Consider the following 22,722-nt stretch of genomic DNA (forward strand, 5'->3'; position numbering starts at 1 on the left):
TATTGTCTACACGGTCTTTTTACAGTATTACACACAGTCACTGTGCGGCATCATGTCGCCGAGCTGCATTGGGCCACATCACCTCATCCACATCACAGGCTATATTGTCCCTTGCTAGGCACCGCGGGAAAAACGCCCTGGAATGGCGAATCCATCCCTGGAAGGCCTCCACTGGGATGTCAGCACAGGCCAGCTCCATTGCCCGTACGAGGTTCTCTCTTGTGTATGGCTGTCTGTCATACACCTTCCATCTCCATGATGAGAAGAACTCCTCTATAGGGTTCAGGAAAGGGGAGTAGGGTGGCAGACAGACGTTTAAAAAGTGGTCACTGTTTGTGGTGAACCACTCTCTGATTTGGTGTGTCTTGTGGAAGCGGACGTTGTCCCAAATGATCACATACATGTGATGTGCTAGCCTAGGATGGTGTTGTTGACGGTCCAGGAGGATGTCTTTTAGCTCCTCTAGGAAGGTGAGGAGACGTTGGGTGTTGTAAGACCCAAGGACAGCATGCCGGTGGACAAGCCCCTCCGTACCCATAGCTGCACAAAGAGTAATATTACCCCCCCGTTGGCCAGGAACCTCAGTGATGGCTCTCTGGCCAATGATGTTACGGCCTCTTCGCCTTCGTTTCTGGAGGTTGAAGCCAGCCTCATTCAGGAAGAGGTACTCATGGGGTCTGGCCATCGCGTCCAACTGCATTATCCTCTGTGAACATGGGAAAGCGTACAGGTGTTCAGAACGGTCAATCAGGTAGCACAGGTAGTCCAGAAGTAATGTAGGCCACTAAGCAACACAGTATGTCCACTAACTGTACTGTGGACATGGATGTATACGTACTTGCACATACTCGTAACGTTGTCCTATGTGTCGCGCAGAGTTGCGCTTAAAGGGAACCCTGTAGACCTGTTTCATCCTCATCTGTTGGCGCCGGAGAACTCGGTCTATTGTGGACACGCTGACAGCATCAATGTTCTCAAAGTTTACATTATCTGCAATGACTTTGTCTCTGATCTCTCGGAGTCTAATGCAGTTGTTCTCACGGACCATATCTGCAATGAGGGTTTCTTGTGCCGCTGTGAATATGGCAACCCTCCCACCTCTATGTGGCATTCTTTCAGCTCTAAAGAAAGAAACATGTGTTGTCAATTGACTGATTTATATGTAAAACTACATGTAAGGTAACAGACCACTTTCACAGGCCTGTAAAACTGTAGTGTGACAAAGAAAGCAATAGCGTACTATACCTGTTGTGTTGTCTAAATGCCTTGATAATGGTGGCCACGGTGGACCTACTCAGGTTTGGATGTACTCTTCGTCCCGCTTCAGCCATTGTCATGCTATGGACAATGACATGATCAATTACTGTTGCTCGCATATCATCTGTTATGATGGTGCGAGGTTGTCTTCTTCTCCCACCTGGACCTTCTCCTCTCTCTTGTTGGCCTCCTTGTCTTCCTCCTCTACTCCGAACTCCTCTTCTTCTTAGGCCTTCACCTCTTCCTCCTCTGATCTCAACCCCTCTTCCTCTTTGGCCTGCAGCTCTTCTCCTTCCGCACGCTCGAATGCCTTCATCCATTGTGATTGTTTGGCATCTTCACCAAACTATGCTTTCATAGGTGGGGTCACATCATTAGCAACAGGTGTCTTCAATTTTGAGTCGTTGTGTGTAGTGACTGACGCCAAGTGTGTTCCCTGTGTTCACAGATTGGTGACTGTGGCAAGCATTTTGCATCACATGAGCTTTCATTTGAGAATATGTGCAGAGTTGTTTTGCAACATGTGTTTTGGCAAGGAAAAATGTGTTTAGATTTATGAGTACAGAGGGTTGTGTTTTGTGAATTGTGTCTTCATGTGACATGTGTTTATGGTACTGGTATATGGTGGCTACATTTAGTAAATGTGTTTAGACTACTGGTCATTTGGGTTACAGGATTGGCTTTTGTGTTTTAACATTTGAGAAAAACTGTAAAAGGTTAAAGATATTTAAGACCTGTCACAGCTATAGATAAGCAAGTTTCCTAATGTGTTCTCAGCCTGCTATAACTCTAAGCAAAGAGGAGTGGCAATTTTAATTCATAAAAGTGTTCAAGTTATAGATCCAGGGGATAGATTTCTAATAATTAAATGATTTATATGTAACAAAACGTTATGTATTGTCAGCTCAAATGTTGATGACCCCTCATTCTTCCACGTTTTTTTTTTGTGGTGCACTCTCTGAACACCCTGCTCAGGTTGCTCACTTGTTCTTGGGGGCGACCTCAGCCGTGAACTAAATGAAGAAATGGACATGCTCAATACAGGAGGAACTCAGTGCAACTGACAGTCCACAAATGTAATTAATCAGTACATGAGCGATTACGGACTTGGCAACGCATGGCGTTCCCTTCAGGCCAACCGTAGGGACTTTCTTCTCACGTCCATCACTTCTACTCTTGTCTGGATTATTTCCTAGTTAGCAGCTCACTGCTGAGTGACATTTGAGACACTTAGATGTAGGGGGTGTCCAAATTCATAGGGTGCATCCTCCTGAGGACCTGGCCTTCACGGTCTACGTGGGCCAGGTAGGCTGGAAGTGTGAGGCTGTGAAATTGCATGGTCTAGCCTTAAGATTTTTGTGACCAGCTTTATATCATATAACCCCCTATTGCGGGGCGTGGTCTGCGGTGCCGCTGCAGGGGAGGCGGACGCAACTAAACAGCATCCGCAATCATGCCTTGCCAGGATAAAACACTGAACTGGGTCCTGAGTTGATGTTGTTGTTGTGGTGTATGTGGTGGGCTGCAGCCCAGCGTGTGAACAGCAACCAGAAGAATAAAATGTGTGAAATCCTCAAAAGCATGAACGTGTGTGGTCATCGGGTCTGTCGTGGTTTTGCTACACTCGCTTAAAAATATGTTACAGTAGATCGAGAACTCAAGAAAACCATGAATCAACATATGAAGATGCTGCTGACGTGAAGCAGAGCAAAGCTACAGAGGTTTTATTAGAGACTGAGCTAAGCATTTTCCAATTTTTCATAAATGGTAAAAGCTGAAATTTCTTCAGTATTGAACAGCCGAAATTTGACTTTCTTGTCAGAGATTCCCCCCTAAAAAACAGCGGCCGTACACAACGGTAGACTGGTGGGTAATAAGCCAGTGAAAAATGCAGAAAACAGAGATTTTTTGATGGGAAACTGGTCTTGAAGTACACTGAGAGACAGCACTGTGCAGGAAGTGGGATTTTATTGTGGTGGAAGCTAAACGGCAAAAGTAAGAGAAAAGTCATGACGATGTTTTTCAAATGTGAAGTGTAGGTTCATCTTCTTTTCCTGCTGGTTCAGTGAGTTTTGGTCGGAGTGATGAAACGTGCAGTTTAAGAATCTGTGAGATGTGAACAGCGCTTTGTGTTTCTGTTTGCAGAATCTATTTACCTGCCCTTTAATTGCTCGGTGGTTGTTAAAATAGTTTTGTGAGTTATAAGCTGAGATTCTGGCGTTTCTGGCAAAATACATTTATATTTAAACATCTTTCAGAATTTAATTAATTGATATCGGACTATTCAAATTAAAATCTATTTAAAATCGGGAAATCTATTTTTTTAAACCCACAGGATCTAACAGAGGTGGAGGATGGACTCAACCTGGGTGTCTATTGCCTTATGTAGTCTGGGAGTTGACTGAATGTCTGGCGGGTGTAGTTTTCCCTCTGTGGTTGGGTCAGGTGGGCTTTCCTTGGCTTGGCCCCAAGATGGTGCTGCAGCCATGTACCCTGGGCTAGAAGGGCCTGGGGCCCCCTGCCCTTGGTGGATTTTAGGGAACAGGAGTGCCTATTAGGGTCAGTGGGGGGGCTGGCTCCAGGAATCAGGACACTTTGCCCTCTGGGCCTTTCCTCCCCATCCCTAATTGCTTCCCGCTCCATCACACCACCAAACATGCAGGGCCTTGGACACTCTCATTACCTACATTGTCATAACACATACACCTCTTCTGGGTGGGCACACTGAATGGCGTCTAGACAGGGGGTCTGTTCGTTCAGCCTCACCCCACCTGACCCCACTTCTCAATTTTAAATCGCATGTAGACATTGAGGGTTCTGTGGAGGGGTCGTGCTGACACCAGCTGCTATCTGGCAGAGGGTTGTCTGTGCCATGCCCCCCTTTTTAAATGCACTTTAGAACACCATGCATGGACACCACGTATGAACAGGCGGAGTGAAGCATGGGCTCTTTTTACAACCCTGTTCCTTGTTTGCCATCTGGGGCTGGAGGTTGAGAGGACGAACTGGTCGTCCGTTTAGGGTCTGTGATGGTGGACTCCTCTGCTGCTGCGGGGACTGAGCCGGTCGGCCTCCACCCCAGAGTGAAGCGGACCATCTCCTGGGTCTGGGGCCTAAATATAGAGTGTATATGGGGAGTGTGAGTGTGTTTACAGTGTCCATTTCTGTGTGTCTCCTTGTTTTGTGTGCGTGTGTGTTTATTCTCAGGAAATGTGCAACCTAATCCCGGTCCAGATTGCAAATGCTTAAGTACTCCTTGTGATTTCAAAACTCGAACAGGTCTTGGTATCACTCATTTAAATGTCAGAAGTCTTCTTCCCAAAATTGATTTTGTGAAAATTTGGATGAAAGAGTTAGATACTGATATTCTTATATCATCAGAAACCTGGCTTACTAAATCAATTCAGTTCTTTCCCAACATCAGTCAGGATTCAGAAAACAACACAGCACAATAACTGCTGCTGTTTAAGTGGTTAATGACATCGCTGATTTAATGGACTGCAAAAAATCCTGTGCTGCTCTTTTTCTTGACTTGTTAAAGGCTTTTGATACAGTTGACCGTGCTATTTTATTACATAGACTAAACAATATTGGTCTATCTGTAAATGCTGTAAGTTGGTTTTTAAATTACTTGTCACCAAGAAAACAGTGTGTCCGGGTCTTCTTCCTCTTTTCTCCCAGTATCCAAAGGAGTTCCGCAGGGCTCCATATTAGGGCCATTGCTATTTTCTCTTTACATAAACAACCTTTGTGATAATTTCTCGAATGCAGCATTCCATCTTTATGCAGATTAAATACAATTATTTATTGTTCATCCCCTTCAGTAGCACAAATCCTGCAATTTCTGCAGTCTGCCTTTGATGTCGTTCAGTCCCATTTAACTCAAGTTGGTGTTAAATCCAGAGAAATCCAAGTTCATGTTATTCTCAAATGGCAAAGAGTTGTTAGCTACGTCTCCTAAGATTAAAACAATTCAAGGAACTGAAATTGAAATGGTCACATCTTACAAGTATCTAGGGATCATTATAGATCAGAATTTGTCATTAAACTAAGTTTCTTTTTTAGAAATCAATCCTGTTTCTCCCTCCAAGTGAGAAAACACTTGATTCATGCAACTTTTTTACCTTTATTGGATTATGATGACCTGCTTTTTATGAATGCACCTGCCCACTACCTAAAGACGTTGGATACTGTGTACCATTGTGCTTTACGTCTTATTACCGGCTATGGAAATCGTGTACATCATTGTTCTTTGTATGCTGCTGCTAAATGTCCATCTTTGCATATTCGTAGACTCTCCCATTGGTTGATCTTTATCTATAAACCTCTCCTTGGGCTGGTTCATCTTATTTATGTGTTTATATGTGTAAAAACCACAACCAATGCAGCCGTCGTTCTCACAATATCCTACAATTGATTGTCCCAGAAATCAGAACAGAATTGGGGAAAAAGGCTTTTACATACGCTGCCCCTGCTTCCTGGAATAATCTGCAGAAGGAACTGAAATGATCAGAATTGGGAGAGTTTAAGTCTGTCTTAAAGGAACGAGAGAACAACTCTTTTACTGAGTGTGATTGTTTTTAATGTACTCTTAATTTGATCTGTTATTGTATATTTTTCACATGTTGGTATGGGATATTGTATTTGTTTTAAATGTTATGTACTTATGTGGTACGTGTATTGTGACTTTTGTTACCATGATGCCAGGTCTCTCTTGGAAATGAGATTTTTAATCTCAATGAGATTTTTTACCTGGATAAATAAAGGACTAATAAAAAATATATATTTTGTTTTTACACAGGAGAGACCGCAACATGTTCACAGCTTTAATTCTACAAACAGAGGTTTAAACACAGGGATATCTCAAGGTTTGTTTTAGTAAAGAAAGAATAAAAGGAACTATGATTGAGCAACATCCAAAGAACACACAAAGAACGGCTTTGTAGTGAACTGAAACTGTGTTAAAAACAATAAAACATGTCCACTCATTGTGCTTCTCTTGATATTTCATGCCCCCCTCACCACCACCACACACACACACTTATTTGCCTTCAGTGAACTCTGCTCTTGTTTCTAAGGCAACTTTTCATCCAGTCAACATTTGACCTACACCCAGAGCGTCTTTGTTCAGGTTTATGAGATTAGCAAACCATTGCATTCTGTTTTCATTTACACACTAATTTTTATCTTTATCAGTGTGTACTCACAGATAAAGGGGTGTGTTTAATGCAACACACATTCTGACTGTATTCATTTAATAGTTAAAGCAGTCTTGGGTAATAGTGGAGCAATATATTATTAACTATACACCAGCTGTTATAGGGGAAGAGCAGGGCACACCTGGGACAGGTCACCAGTCTGTTGCAGGGCTACATCAAGCCCTCACATTTTGAAATGTCCATAACGTCCTTTGATCTGAACAATTTGTTAAGCTCTATATTAATGCTGGCATCTCCTCACCAAGAGTAACTCTGCATTTTATTGACAAAATTACAAAATTACAAAAAAAAAAAAAAAAAAAGACTCACTGAGTTTAATAGGGTGTCTGTTTCAAAGAAACACGAGTGAAAAAAAAAATCCATCCATAAAAATTAGTGCTGGTATGACATCATCACCTGGAGCGGCAGGGAGTCGTGATCCTTGCTGCTGATAGGCTCACTGGGAAGAGGGTTGGGATTTGATTAATAAAAGCATCCAACACTTTGAGTGCAACACACTGCAGAGTCAGACGGTAAGCAGCATCACGGCAAGGATACTGATCAGAAGATAGCAAGGTAAGAGGACTTTTTTTGTTACTTGTAACAATAAACAGGATATCATCTGCAGCAAAGGTTTGCAACTAACAGCAGCAGGTCCTCATTTTAAGTTCCTTCCTGTTAATTACGAATGCAGACTTAAGTGTTTATTATAGCGCGACATGGCAGGGACACTAAAAGTTACATGAAACCAAATAATCGCAATATTATGCTCTTATTTTCTGAGATTTAAAAAAACGTATCCAGCTGCTATATGAGCTGTAGTGTATTTCATGCACTGTTTCACAGACTAAGTTGGACCTTTGTGATGCTCAGTGTGTGTTCTTCATGAGCTGAAAATGTTGTTAATAATATGAATTTCCCTTGAAAAGAAATGGAAATTCTTTCCACAATGCACATCTCACTCCTTACAAGCTTTTCCTGTTTTAGGAAAACATTAGAGTTGCCATGGTAACAGCCACTCACCTGAGTGACTCACTGAGCACCACACCTTGTCTAAAGTTTAAAAGAGGGAGACAGATGAGCCAATCCTCCCACATATTAGTCAGTGCGCCCCAGGGCGGATGTGGCTACAATGTAGCTTGCCATCACCAGTGTGTGAATGGGTGGATGACTGGATGTGTAAAGCGCTTTGGGGTCCTTAGGGACTAATACAAATACAGGCCATTTACCATATTACGCAGCCCTGCGTGAGCAGCTATTCATGCTGATGTCAGCAGTGAAACATGGCATTTACTCAGCTCGAGTCATTATTCACCACGTGCTGTTATAATAACGATTGAGAAACATGTTGCACGGCGCGGTCTGTAAGAAGTACTGACTCATACTGGGTGCTGCACTCTAGGACGCACACTGTTTATTTTTTACAGCAACAACAACTTTTTCAGATTAGCCGTCACTGTAGTCCACGCTGATGTGGACAACCCGCCACAGCTGCCCAACAAATGTTCAGGTTTAGCTTTCTGCAGAGTTCCTGAAGCTGAAAGCAACTTAGGCTTCGAAGTCATTTTAAAGGAATTTAGGACCACAGCTGAAGATAAAGCAGTCACTCCAGGTTATTTAATTTTTCTGGTTCACTGGACCTCTAGCTCTCTGAAAGCCCAACAGTTTCTGAGCATTTTTGCCCTTATTGTAGGTTTATCCTCCTAAAGTGCTGCACCTCTATGGAAATCAAAGTGTCATTACTGGAAACACAGAGAAGTGTGGCATATAGCAGGCTCTTTATTGTTTTTTTCTTAACTTCTGCTAGGCTGGGAGGTCATTTGGCTAGACCCCAAATGACAAAACCATAAAACAAAACATCCCCAACAAACTGTACTAATGTATGCAGGCTAACTTGTTGGTTCTGGATAACATGTAGAAATTTACGAGTCCACCTTGAGTTGAATCCAGATCCAGCTTGAATTCGTGCCAAGTTTACATCACTTTCTGCACAACATGAACTATGCCTGGAACCAGTTTCAGCCATGCCTTGGTTAAATCCATGTTGCTGGTTTTGCACTTCTCCAAGTCATTCCTAGAAATCTCAAAATATGACTACTGTTGGCTCCATTTTCATTTTCCACTCGTCCAATTCGGGGTCCAAGAGTGCCCGAAGCTCATCTCAGCTGACGTGCGATCAATTATTTCTCAAAGGCTACACAAAAAACTTGTTTTTAGAATACTGAATTCAATACTTTAAGACTTTAGGGTCCACGAGAACCCAGGTCTTTGTTTCATAAATGCCACCGGTATCAATAGCAGGATGGAAATCATACTCCTCCCTCTGTTCTCAAACTGAGCAGTGTCTGTTGTGTCTGTTCCCACCTATTCTGCCTTTAGCCTTCAAAAGCTTCTGAGTCTGCACCAACACTCCCTTTTCAAAGGCCTTTTCAACTCCAGATGTCCTTATACACATTCACAGGGTCCTTTTTCTCCACCGTTTCCAGTCTTTCTGTATTGCTAATGTCAGCATAGGGCAACAAGTTGCACAGCTTTTGGAACCTTCTGTTAAAAATGCAATTGCTACTTTGCTACTTTCTCCAAAAGCAACACTGAAAAACTCAGGATGGGTACCCATGTGTGGTGCACAGTATCGGGGGGGAAAAGACCTTTTGATGCGTCTGTTATACAAAAACAACAATGGCAAGGCTTTCATTTCATTCATGACAGAATAACCGATCTCTCTCCATTGTCTCTCTCTGGCCTTTGGCAGGCACGCACAGAAGACGCTGAGCTCCCCTAACATGATGCCTACAGTTAAAGGCTTGGCACACACGATACCCAGTCATGTTCTCAGAGTGGGCCAAACTATTTGCTTGGAACCGTCACAAGAGACAGTCACCCACCATGATGATCCTGATCTCGACATTTCTCTGGAAAATCTCAACCAGTTAATCTTGGAACTGGATCCCACATTTGAACCCATCGAATGCAGCAAAAGTCCCACATGTCTCAGCCCCCCTGCAGGTACAGTAAGACTGTAAACACTTCTCTTGCTCTACCCAATTCAACCTCACATCACTTTATTGCAGATGCATCAAACTCAAACGAGAGACAGTCAAAACTTGCTTGCTGTGTGGGAAACTGAACTTGAAAAATTGTGTGGTTAACGGGTACCATATAGCAACTTTATTGCTCTGAAATCAGTTACGTATAAAAGCCTAAAATTGCCAAGTGCAGTTTCACAGAAAATCTACATCTAATTGACCTCAAAGCCACTTCTCCGGTTTTTTCAAGCGATATAATATTCATTTTGAAACCATGCACCAGCAGAAATATAGCAGCACCCTGCGAAGGGTGGAGCTTACTGAGGTCACAAACACTAACCTGACTAGATTAAAACGCCATATTTGATTCAGGCCTTCACGATTCTGACAGTTATATATATATGGCAGAATATAAGGACCAGTATGCTAGGTCCTCCTTAAGTTGACAGGGAAGAGATAAAAATGGCCTGTATTTATATAGCGCTTTACTAGTCCCTAAGGACCCCAAAGTGCTTTACATATCCAGTCATCCACCCATTCACACACTGGTGATGGAGCTACATTGTAGCCACAGCCACCCTGGGGCGCACTGACAGAGGCGAGGCTGCCGGACACTGGCGCCACCGGGCCCTCTGACCACCACCAGTAGGCAACGGGTGAAGTGTCTTGCCCAAGGACACAACGACCGAGACTGTCCAAGCCGGGGCTCGAACCGGCAACCTTCCGATTACAAGGCGAACTCCCAACTCTTGAGCCACGATCGCCCCAGGGTTTAAAGAGGGTTTAAAGCTATTTCATTAGTCCAAACAGTAATAAGACAATTTCAAAGACACTTCAAACTCAGACACTTCATGCAGAGTGGTCATAAGCAAGATTAAATATTGCTTTGGTTGCATGTCTCTTAAAATCAGTTCAGCAACTTTTTCAAAGCTATTTTCTCTGCTGCTGTGGATTCAAGCGTGTAAAAACATTGCTTGTTGGTAAAGAAGTCATCAGTTTCTCATCTCTCTTAAAATTACTCCCCTTGACCCTGTTGGAACCTGGTTACAGGCAGTGTGCTGGGAAAACCTGTCATCATGTTTCACCCATTATGTTATCACACTTTCAGCAATAAACCAAAGCAACTTAATGTTGCCTACACATTTGGTACCTACATGTTAAATCTGCTTTCTGATCATTTACCTAAATATACTATTGTAGAAAAGTTAAATTTACTTACAATTTAGAGTGATATGTGGACCAGATATAACATGTACAAAGGGCCTGTTTAGCCCTTTGTTATGCTTCAGTCTAACTCTTGAAAGCTCCCAGCTTTCAGAGGTGTGACACAGAGCACAGTAAAACCATAGCCACCCTTGTAAACAAATAGTACAGATAGCCTTGGGCTCTGGAAATTTACCCACCCTTTCTGAGATAGTTTTAATATTTTTAATCATGTTGTAATTGCACCACTTTGTCTGTCCTGGGATTATTGCCCAGACTTGTACCACACCCTGCATGTGTTACAGCTACAGACTGAAAAGGCTCAGCGAGCAGTCACGCACCGGGGTGGAACAACGGTGCCTCATTCAGTCCTGCTTTCATCAGAAAGTGTGCGCAAGAGTCAAAGCATACATACATATGTGTAAAAATAAATGGGTTTCCTGTTTCTGATCTTTTCTTCAGAGAAGTTTGGTCGTGTGTTTATGAAACTGTCACGTGTTCTGAAAAGGTGAATAAGTTTAAAGGAAATCAAGCAGCAGTGTGGAGAAATATCTCCATATTCAGGCAGATTTCGCTCTTTCTGCATGAACATTAGTCATAATTATGCAACTCTGGTTGCAGAAGCCGCTCGTCTGGTATATACAGACACCACATGCTATGGCATTTTCTTAAGGGCGTAAATTGTGCCGATCACCACCTTGATCCTGACGAATCAAGAAGTGGCTGAGGCTCCTCTAGTTGATCTAATGTTCTAGCAACAGTACAAATGTGCAACTCAAAGAACACTCTGTGCAAGCAGGTACCTGCATGACAAAAATACCTGGCAACGGTGTCCTTACATACACACCAAGCCAGTTCTGCTGATATAAACCAAACCAACACTGTTTTTTCCTCACCAGCATAAACTCCCTCCCTCCCAATACTAACATCTCACCCTTCCACCCACAGATGCCTCTTGCTCAGATGAAGATTTCTCTGAAGTTGTGCTCATTCCTAGAGGCTGTTCAACCATTTCATCACCCACAGTGGTCCCCTCGGTGTCCCCGAGTATACCCATCCCCACACACAACGGCCTCAGATGCAGTCCCCAAGGGACGCTGGTTTTCTCCAGCTCCCCAACGTCCTCTCTGCCCCCGCTGCCATTTGGCAGCGCACCCAGGCGAAACCCCTCACCGAAGAATGACTTTTGCCAAGGATCACTGCGGCTGTCACACTCCAACAGAAACAGCACCGCCTCATTGCTCTCCACCTCGACCTGCTCGGACACCAGCTACATCCTTGGCAGGTAAAACTCAGTAAGACATCCCATCATGATACAAATGTCTTCCATTCTGTCCACTTCTCTGGTCTTGAAAACTGATCCACTTTAAACATGGTGAGTATTTTGAGGCGACACGAGCAGAGAAGGCCTGATCGACTTGGATGAGCAGTGCTCACATTGTGACTAAAAGCTGTTCCATTCTGTGTGTAGGCGAGGGTCACACACACACAAACACACACACACACACACACACAGATATTATTGCTTTCCCAAGCGTCTTACTCCAAACTTTAACCATCACAGGTAAGAGCCAAACTCCAACTCCAAGTCTCAAACTTCAAGCAGGCCTGAACGAGTTTTAACACAGTTTCACAGCATTATGCTCAATCCTTTCACAAGTGTTAGGGTTCATTTCTAAACACAAAGTCGAGATTCTCCTTATTTAAAGAAAGGGAAGGGGGGGGGGGGACATGCAGAAACTAACTGTACTTCCCAGTGAAATACACTAGTTTCACATTTTTACTGAATTTACTATGAAATCAGGACAATTTATGTCCATGTACTCCAAATTTCTGACATGAAACAATTTCTGACATGCATTTCTCCCCTGATCTAAAACAGGTCTTACAACTTATTGTGACTCATCTTTATTTATTTTTGGTTATTTCTGTCTTTTGATTTCCTGTGAGAAATGATTTCAATCACCCACTTGAGTTCTTATCACGAAACCTGCAACCCGCAGTCTACATTTTGAACAAGCACAATCACATAGTCCTCAAGTTTATCCTTACCGCTGTGCGCTTTTATAATCAATGAGTGTTTAATGTGTACTTCACGAGTGTCTGTTTGTCATGTATTTATAGAGCAACTCAAAACTGTAGCTAGAAAAAAATAGGTCAGGTTGCACTAGGCCTAAAATACTGCACAACCTTATGTTCAATTTGTTCTATACCCGCAGCACCAGTTTACATCGCAACAGTCGTCTAAAGGTGCATTATAATTAGAGGTAAAGACTCCACGACAGTCTTCCATGAGGAAGAACTTAGTGACACTTTTAATAGGAAGACCTAGAAAAGACTTTTCATGGTTTTTCTTGGCTCAGTCTCCTGCTTTTATTTAGCAGGGCACTATACACAAGCACAGTCTGCATATATCTAAGGCAAAAGACATTTAACACACAATTCTTTGCTTTTATTTTAGCTTTTACCATTTGATAACCAGTTACCCACTGTAATTTCTTTTGTTCTGAAATAGTTTGAAATATTAAGAAAACAACTTAATCTATCAACAGAAAAGAAGAAAACTGACTTGCATTTCCAAAACCATGTATTGTGTTAAAGAGCTGTTGACTGCATTTGAACTAAGCGGCGCTGTACTTTGGTTTAAAACCACTTTGTGCCTTAATGTAGTGCCGTAAAACCTACTCGGATCGACTGGTTTTCCATTATAATTTAGTACCAACGTGTCCAAGCGTCCCACAACTTAATTAATACGCAGCACGAACGCTACAACAAAGGTGGACAAGAATAAACCTGCTGCTCGGTCTGTGGATTTTTGTCAGACTTGGGGATCACTGAGTTGTTTTTTGTTGCCATTTCCCAGTTGTCGGGTTTCAAAAATGCCAGTTTTGATTTCCGTGAACAAAACACTCTCATGACTCGTAGAGTGATGCTACTGACCAGCCAATTGGTGGCATGCAGTCGATGACGTCACATTTTAGTACCTGCTCGGATTGCTTGGAACCCCGGCCAAGCAGGTACTAAAAAAGTACCTGGTAACAGGTGAAAACTGTGCCTAGTCAAGCCCAGTAGGTAATAATGGAAAAGAGGCTTAAGTGACTAGAACCTCAATTTAACCATGCTAATCATTAAGAAGACCTTTTCATTCACAAAGTAAGGTAAGCCTCTCGAAGAGGTTTGCTTCTGCACAGGATAATTACAAAAACACTTTTAAATTCAAAAAACAAAAAACATGTTTTTTATTAAAGTCTTTGTTCCTTTAATTATAGTTATCCTTCTACAGGGAATTAAAATTTTAAAAAAATGTCTCACTGCAAAAGAACCTTGTGTTTCCAATGTTATTTTTCCTCCTTTTTCTTTCCTCATAGTAACCTCTCCTTAACCGGTGAAGATGCTGATTTTCCAGAGTCCATGCTATCCGGCTCCTTTAGTGACAATTCCAGAATGAAGCCATGTAATAACAGGCAAAGCCTGGAGAAGCCCTTGAAGACAAAGCGAGGACATTTACAGGAAGTGAACAGCAGAAGAGCACAGAACGGCCCAGTCTCAGGGTCACTGACCGATATTCCCGTACTGTTAGTCAACGGTGCACCTCAACAGGACCTGCACAGCCCTGAACCACAGATCGAGTTACTCCAGAGGAACCCTGTGTCAAAACCAACATATTCCAGTTCTCAAGCCCGTTTTAACGGCAGCCAGCCATCGATGAAATTTGTCATGGATACGTCAAAGTTTTGGTTCCGTCCACACATCAGCAGAGCAGAAGGTGAGACCCAAGCAAGCATCACACGAAGACCTTACAGTAAAAGCACTAAATTCACAGTGGATTTGTTTGAGGAGGTCTCAAAAGTAACAATTTCATTTCACAGTCCTGCTTAACGTACAAAATGTTGATGCAATTCAGCATGAAAGCATTCACCACAAAGTTAAACACATTCAGTGCTTTTCCATCAATGGGAATCTTCTCGAAAGCTTTGTTCAAACTCTGAAACTGTGCCATCAAGCTAAAGTGATCCATAAGTGTTTTTCTTGAGTAATAAAACACACGTTGTTGCATTTTTCTGAGCATTTTTGATGTCTTATTTATTCTAGCTGAAGCTCTGGTAAAAGACAAGGAAGCAGGAACCTTTGTGGTGAGAGACAGCACCTCCTACAGAGGCAGTTTTGGTTTGGCCATGAAGGTAGATCAAACGCCCACCAGCTTTACTGCTGCTGCCTATCCAGGTAAGCTCACTAGTAAGAGCAGTGGCCTGACCTCAGTTTCAAAAGCAGAAATCAGTCAGATCCAGGAAACAGAAGATCTTAAAGCCACAAAAAACACAACTGCACACACAAAGCATGAATACAGTGTAGCGTATTGCTGTTGTTGTTACTCATATATAACACAGACGGTGTATAAAGATCTCTAATTTTACATAAATGCTCTGGTCTATACCAGAGCCCTGCAGCGCATGCCTTACCCAACTCTGCTGACGACATCAAGCGATCTGTGGCGTGCTAGCACGCAGTGCTGTCATTTTTTCCTACCACAGTATACCTTGTATAAACACAAGAGAAAACCAGCTGTTTACGGCACTGTAAGCAGTCGGTGAGGGGAAAAAAGGACCTCACTCACGAAACAATTTTGAGGCTTGCCTCGTTTGTAGATTTGTACGTTTTCATCCCTTTCAGGAATGCGGGATATGTGAGCGTTGCTCAAGCTCTGAGACCACTTCACTGACAGGCTCCATCCATCGAATTAATCCCTACATCCCGGGCAATCTAGCAACATGTTTTTCCTATTTAGCATGGTTTTCTTTAGCAGAACATTATATAATAATGCCTCTTTTATTTAAACCAGCCACAAAAATGTAAGGCTATAAAATGGAACTAAAAGCACTAATTAACTCAGTGAGACCAAACAGTTTGCCTTAGCTAAGCTAAAGTTATAAATCCTTCACATACAGACATGTAAAGGCTGTCTGTTCTGCTCGCTTACAGCACCAATCTATCCTTAACTCTGGTCTCAGTGCAGTCCCTCAGTTTACCCTTTGTCATAAATGAATCATTTTAGCTCCTCTCCCTTTAAATGAACTTTCACCTGATTGGTTGCTCCGTACAAACAGCAGGTTCAAACAGCAGGTGGATGAATATCTGCTCTCAATGTGAGCTTTCCGCTCCCAGAGATTACCGAACAAAACTTCTGCTAGTTTAAGATGAGCATCCAACACTGTAATAGTATATTTGTCATTCTTTTCTGTTATAATTTCCATGCACATGACTGACAGCATCATGTGCATGCTGATAATCACCTAGCCTCCCAAAAAAGTGAGGAACAAAAGAAGAGAGTGCATGCCCTGAAACCTCGCAGCACTGCTCGTGAGAACGGCCAATAAATTAGGCTGTAAAGCTCTGCGACTCTATTTTACCGACAGACCGGCACTAGTCAGTCCTTAGGGGGAAAAACATAGGACAGGACGACAACATCAGATCGTTGATGGCCTCATTTATGTGTTTATGGTGGCCTTGTAAGTCAGAATGAATTTTAAATTAAAGTAAATTAACTCCCTGATCACAGCAAATGACAGGAGACAACTACCTGAAAAACTCTACATTTATTAAATCTAATTTATCTGGGCTGTATGGAGGCAAAACGCACTGAATGAATGGCAGCACTTTACTTATTACAGCAGCAACATAATGTTTTTTGAAAGCTTTATGTACCCTGCGTCTCTCACATTCAGAAATCACTGCCATCCAGCGCCATTAGTAACTAATGCCTCTCTTCCATCATTGTGGTCTCAGTGCTGTGCAGAGGCAGCTCTGCTTCAGCGCCTTTTAAGAACAAGCTCACATTTCGAAAGGTTTGGGAATCCTGTGCAGCAGCGCTACTGAAGCCGGGTGAAAGAATTCGTAGGTTACATATGCCAATCGCTGATGAACATCTTGCGGTGCCCTGCCACACAGCCACTGACGTCAACACGAGCAATTACGTGGTTCTGTGTCTTCTTTTTTGAAGAAACTGGTGGGAAAGGGTTATTCCAGTGCTTCTTTATCACATTGCCTTCATATATTGTTCATTCTCTGACATTTGTCCTTTTGTCAAAACAGGGGAAAGCAGCTCTGATCTTATCAGACACTTCCTCATTGAATCATCTGCCAAAGGCGTGCGCATTAAAGGCTCTTCTCAGGAACCCTACTTTGGTGAGTCGAGTTATCAGTTTCATACCCACCGAGAATTCACTCGTCTGTTTAAAAAGCGAGTGCTGCTCTGACTCAGAGATCTCTCGCCTCCTGGGATGTGGGTGGGCACGAGTGCCATGGATCTTACCCTTGAGCATTAGTACAAAGGGTGTGTATTCTCACACCCAAAGAACCTTTCTTATCAGTAGTGTGGGTCACTGGTTTGTAATCAGACACCCATGGCCATGTACTGATATGTCTGTCGCCACAGATATGTAACGTTACAGTAACGTTGTCACTGAAATATGGAAAAACAGTCATCATAGCAGCAGAAGGATTTATACTGTAGTGAGTCTCTGTGTCATAACAAAACTCTGTAGGTTGTCTTCAGACCTGGCAAAGTGTTGAGGATAAAGTTCAAATTTTATTGTTCTTGAAATAGCCAATCAGAAAGTTGCTTATCTGTACTCAGCTGGAGCTGTGATTTGCTTTGTGTCTTTGCAGGTAGTCTCTCTGCCCTGGTGTACCAGCACACCATTTCTGCGTACGCCTTACCCTGCAGATTATGCCTCTACTGCCACGGTAACTGAGCCTTTGTTATTACTGCACACACACACCAGGAGTAGGCAACTCCAGGCCTTGAGGGCCGGTGTCCTGCAGGTTTTAGATGTATCCTTGTTCCAACACAGCTGATTCAAATGACCTCCTCAACATGTCTTGACGTTCTCCAGAGGAATGGTAACGAACTAATCATTTGATTCAGGTGTGTTGACCCAGGGTGAGATCTAAAACCTGCAGGAGACCAGCACTTAACTTTTTTAGTGCTGAGACTTAATAAAGAATAAATAATAAAAGTAATCTTCATGTTTGAAAACTATCAGATTGCCTTAAACCTGCATCCTTTCCAAAGTTTGCAAACAATATTGGTTCATAAACATTAAAATAATGGAGTTTGACTTTTTGTTTTAAAGTGTATTTCTAACATATTTCCTTCAATATAATGAATCGACTGCAAAGGACAACTGCTGGGCCCTGAGAGTGACAGATACCTGCTGTGTGCTGCAGAAAGAGACTATGTGAGAGAGACTGAACTATCTGGAGACAACCATTCATACTATATAAAGATATTTTTGAATGAAGGCTTAATTTCAGTCATATTAGCTCGAGCTGAACTTAACAGTGATCGAGTCTGAGCTTTTAGGAAAGGGTTAAAAAGAACTGCTGGGAATTAAGCTTTTTAAGCCAAGGCCTGATCGCCTCTGTGCTTTAATCTGGACCTCAGGAAAGCCAGGAGTTTGTTCTGCAGACCTCAGTGACTTTGAAGAAGTGTACTGGTTCAAAAGATCAGAAAAGGTATGAAGCCGCTAATTCCTGCAATGCCTTAAAAACAAACAATAAAATCTTAAAGGCAATTCAGAAACTGACTTAGTAACTGTGCTGCAGCGTTTTAGACCAGCTGCAGTCGGGCTCAACCTGTAGTTTCAGGTAATACTGAATAAAATATTTAGTTCATTTTGTAAATCATGATCATCATCAGTCACAAAGGAGGGTTCTCCAGGATATACTTATTGGCTAATAACCTGTCAATCACAAGATGCAAGTCAATGAGTGAGCAATGTCCTCAGTCAGCTCCAAGCCACACTTCTTATGTGGTGCTGACAACCAAAATTACCCTTTCGACCAATCAAAATGATGGACACAAACCAATGAGTGGCATCACTGAGGTCATGACCATCCCTTAGATATAGTCGATTGTGTTTTTCTGTCTGTGTCAAAGATATAACGAGGTAGGAAGGTGTCCTCACTCAGACGCTTGGCCTTTCTCACAGTAGGGCTACTTTCCAAACCAAATTCTAACAACTAAAACTATTTTGGAAAGAAGATAAAAGCCAAACTAAATGAGAATGTTTCTTCAAATTATGGATTGTCGGGTTATCTTTCTCACGTCAGAGACAAAAAGCAGGAACAGATCCTAACTGAGTGCGGCTCCAGCGACCACAAGCTGGCAACTGAAAAAAGGAAGAAACAGTAATGCAGGGAAACCAGGGGTGTTTCCAAGACTCTGCTAATGTACTGGCAATGAGCAGAAAACTGAAACATGACACTAAAACAGATCTTTACTTGAACAAGTTCTATTGTGCTTTAATGCCACATTAAAAAAAAAAAAAGCAGAAATATTCCCAGCAGAAGAAGAACAGGGACAACTTGCTGCTCAGTATTGACAAACACGCCCCCAACATCAGGGACAGACACCACGAACACTGGAAAAAACATTAATGTTGAATCAACTGAAAGTGTCATTTCTAAGTCATTTGGTGTTACTGTTGTGCCAGTAAAGCCCCTCAAATTCAAATAAAAAACTCAAATCTTATCTGTCTACACAGACCTGAGATCAGCAGAGGAGAGAGCAAAAGAGAGAGCACCTTCAGAGGACGACAACAAAATAGGTGAGTCCATGTAACGCCCCAACAACTCTGTTTGGGCATTTTTAGATAAGTAGTATGGCCTGTACAGGACCTGGCCTGGTCCAGTGTCCAGGATTTGGGGAAGACTTCTTTGCCTTTGCCAAAATAAAGACAAACTGGACATTTTCTGTCAGATCACAATATTAAAGGTATTAAAAAGTGGACCTTTTCTAAGCAGCAAACACTGATGATAAGTTATGATTTAAGATATGATTAAATACATAATTTTGCACCAACACTCCAAAAACTAGGACGGGCTTAATTTAAAATTAAGCTAATGGAAACACAGGTTAGTGTGACCTAATATAGCGCAGCTGCAGGTTTCCTTCTGTTCGCCACAAAGCTGTACCTGTGCTTCAGCACAGCCAGGGTCAGAGTTAAACTCCAACAAATTAAACTCTAAAATAAGCAGTAACAGGAGTCTGACCAACAGAGTTATGATAGAGTTAAGAAGAGTTAAGAAACCAACAACAATTAACCCCCTTGCATTCAACCTTTTCCTGTCCTGCGGTTATAAACACTACTGTTCTGCTCTGCAGCCAAGCAGGAAATGCTGATATTACCGTGTCCCACCGACTTGTTATCTGAGGTTTGCTCACGAACATCGAAAGCCTGGTTTGAGGGTTTGCACATCGCTTTTATCTGCAGAATATAAAGTGTTGCTTTTACCTGCACCCCTGTTTTCATGTGCATTGACTTCCTGAGCAAACAGCGTGACTGACTGTCAGGCAGTTTGACTTGCCACAGCCGTGAAGCCTCTCACAGGTGGTAATAATACCTCTTCTCGGTAAAGAGCTACGGCGTTAGAGATGCTGCTGATTTCACGCCACAGCCACGTGTTGCTTCATCAGTGAGAGTTCAAAGACCGAACTTTTCTTTTAAAGTCTGAAAAACTCAGGATATTATTAAAAACACTTAGCGTCGTCCTGAAGGCTTTTCCACATTCCTCAAAGTCTCCTTTCACTAAGTGGGAGAAAAATGTTCAGGCTTTGAAACATTCCAGCTGTTTTGGCTCAAGTCCACTCAACCAGGCAGGCAGCCATCTTTGTTTCGACACAGATAAATGGAGGACAAAGTATCCCAAAATTTTATTTACTTCGGTGAAATACTGAGAGATTTCTCAACAGAAAAATAAATAAACAAAGTGAAAATATATAATCATCCAAAGCAACAAGACAAACTTTCATTTTACAGAAACTGGATCACAAGAATATTTTTATTACTTCAAAGCAAAAAGGAAGTAGGGACTGAAACACAAAATATTTTGTAAAAGTGGTGCACAGTCCTGCAGCAGGAAGGTTCCTGGGTCAAACGTCCTGGTCAGTTTCCTTCTTTGTGGAGCTTACTCCTCTTCTGCATAAAAGTTATTTGATAAATCAAAACTTGTCATTATAGTGCAAATGAAATACAAAGAAACAAAAAACCTAAAACAACAACTGCAAAGATATCACAAAGAATCAACTAATAAAAGAAGAAGAAATAAATGATAGTACACATTGTTTTCTCGTCTCCTTTATTAACACACAAACATGGGGAGTCTGAGGACATTCCTCAGCGCTTCTTACTTTCTGACAACACTCCCTTCTGTACTTAAAGTCTCCCAGTGGCAGAATCGAAACAACCCCTCATCTCTGTGTTTAACAAGTGTGTTTGTTTGTCTTGTCAACAGCCTCCAACTTTGTCTACCTTAACGCCATCCCCACTGAGATGCTGACAGGCCCCTGTGCAGTGCAAAGGGCGGTGTCCTCAACACTCGAGAAGGCTCCGGGTTCCTTCACACCAACCATAGTCAACATGAAAGTGTCTCTGAAGGGTGTCACTCTCACAGACATCAACAGAAAGTAAGAAAACACATGAAATCAACGTTTTGCTGAGATTTTATGTGCTGCCGTGCTGTTTAGGTGTGGTCTGTGTGTGACACTGGGTCAAGACTCATCGTTTCTTGCAGGCTCTTCTTCAGGCGCCATTACCCTGCACACATGCTGAGCTACGGTGGTGAAGATCCAGACAATCGAGTGTGAGTATGCACGACATGAGCTGCGAGCGCAGACGTCAGAGATCATCTCCACTGGTGGTCATCAACGTGTTTCATTTCTAATCTGAACATTTGTCTGTCTTATACTCACAGGTGGACGAGAGGTTCAAGTTTTGGTGCAAGGTAATCTGAACTTCAAGTCTAAACAGGGGACCTGTTCTGTTCATTTACACATTTTAGCTGTATTAGTGTAGCTTTGCATCAGCAGCAGCTCAAAATAATCCTTCTTTATCTTACACTGTGTCTTGGTGCAGGAACTCAGCTCATCCTCTTTCTGAAATAAGGTGTTTCAGTCAGCTCCTCCCTTTTAAGCCAGCTTTTTTCTTATTGGCTGCCCCTCATAAATCAATTGTTTGAATAGGATGTGGGTGGGGCTTCTATGAATACTACTGAGAACAATATATTTGACAGTAAATAATGAAAAGCAGAAGAGGTCCCTTTGAAAAATATCTTCTTCTTGGGGTGCAGATTAATCTGACTCATGTTTCTTTGTGCCGACAGGTTGTTTGGCTTTGTGGCAAAGGGCAATGAAGCCGGTATGGAGAATGTTTGTCACGTATTTGCAGAATATGACACCCTGCAGCCCTGCAGCGAAGTCATCAAGGTGATTCAGGCAGCTGTATCCAAGCCATAAACATGCAAACCCAGAGACGGCGTGATACATCTTCAAGACTCCTGCTTACACTTTCTGTTTAACACTGTGCTCTTCTACAAATAACCTGTCCAGTATGGTGGTTACAGGAAGTGTCGCTACTGCTTTGGAGAAAACTGGACAAGTTTGTGTTTCTGCTGAATTGCAAGGAAAACCTGATTTAGGTTCCGGTGTTTGATCAGATAATAAAAATCATATTAAAAGATATATGAGTGATTATGGCAAAAATTAGGATATAGTGGACTGCACCTATAACATGATTGTAAATGAATGAGGCGCCATAGTTTGAATATCATCCAATCAGCTTGTAAAAGCAGTAAAACAAAGCCAACTATTTCTTTTAAGACTGCTGAGAGAACAGTTGTAGATGTGAGAAAGCGGCACGCTATGTCTTCATAAGAACAGGAGCCCTTTTCCCTGAGAGGTGAACGTGCATTATCTGATGCATTGAAATATAGTGATGTGGTAATTAAAAGTTTGAAGGTGAAAAGACTTGAAGAGAAACAAATGAACCCTGGTAGGTCAGTTCATTTCAAATTCTGCAGCTACCCCTGAATGTATTTATTACACTGCAATGCACTGTAAAAACTTTATTTTCTGTATATTCGTGGATTTTTATTTTTGTTTTTCATGATGGAAAATAAACATTTTTAACTATTCATATGTTAATAGTGTGTGTGAAAATAATAAAGAAGAAGAAGCTTTATTTTGGACGTGACAGAAA

At 42.1% G+C, this 22,722-nt stretch overlaps 2 protein-coding genes across 2 annotated transcripts; one reads left to right on the forward strand and one right to left on the reverse strand.

The window, feature by feature from the left end:
- Positions 1-1,698, reverse strand: LOC143419072 (uncharacterized). The gene is made up of 3 exons (XM_076885286.1): positions 1,246-1,698; positions 839-1,121; positions 1-706 (listed from the first exon to the last, which is right to left on the reverse strand). Exons 1-3 carry the CDS (start codon positions 1,575-1,577, stop codon positions 38-40), a joined length of 1,284 nt encoding a protein of 427 aa, XP_076741401.1. The 5' UTR covers positions 1,578-1,698; the 3' UTR covers positions 1-37.
- Positions 1,699-6,964: 5,266 nt separating this feature from the next.
- LOC101483811 (tensin-4) lies at positions 6,965-22,657 on the forward strand. The gene is made up of 12 exons (XM_004538722.3): positions 6,965-7,031; positions 9,208-9,461; positions 11,633-11,969; positions 14,053-14,450; positions 14,777-14,908; positions 16,775-16,867; positions 17,351-17,428; positions 19,231-19,293; positions 20,981-21,152; positions 21,260-21,328; positions 21,440-21,469; positions 21,848-22,657. Exons 2-12 carry the CDS (start codon positions 9,239-9,241, stop codon positions 21,978-21,980), a joined length of 1,728 nt encoding a protein of 575 aa, XP_004538779.3. The 5' UTR covers positions 6,965-7,031; positions 9,208-9,238; the 3' UTR covers positions 21,981-22,657.
- Positions 22,658-22,722: the final 65 nt, after the last annotated feature.

Source organism: Maylandia zebra, linkage group LG6, assembly GCF_041146795.1.
Source record: "Maylandia zebra isolate NMK-2024a linkage group LG6, Mzebra_GT3a, whole genome shotgun sequence".
In the NCBI taxonomy this organism is placed as follows: Eukaryota; Metazoa; Chordata; class Actinopteri; order Cichliformes; family Cichlidae; genus Maylandia; species Maylandia zebra.

Coding starts and splice junctions, on each gene's coding strand:
- LOC143419072 (XM_076885286.1), bottom strand. CDS start 1,577: ATGGATGAAGGCATTCGAGCGTGCGGAAGGAGAAGAGCTGCAGGCCAA. Junction 1,122..1,245: donor GCATTTAGACAACACAACAG/GTATAGTACGCT, acceptor TTCTTTCTTTAG/AGCTGAAAGAATGCCACATA. Junction 707..838: donor AACGTTACGAGTATGTGCAA/GTACGTATACAT, acceptor CCATGTTCACAG/AGGATAATGCAGTTGGACGC.
- LOC101483811 (XM_004538722.3), top strand. CDS start 9,239: ATGATGCCTACAGTTAAAGGCTTGGCACACACGATACCCAGTCATGTT. Junction 11,970..14,052: donor ACCAGCTACATCCTTGGCAG/GTAAAACTCAGT, acceptor CTTTCCTCATAG/TAACCTCTCCTTAACCGGTG. Junction 21,470..21,847: donor GGTTCAAGTTTTGGTGCAAG/GTAATCTGAACT, acceptor TTGTGCCGACAG/GTTGTTTGGCTTTGTGGCAA.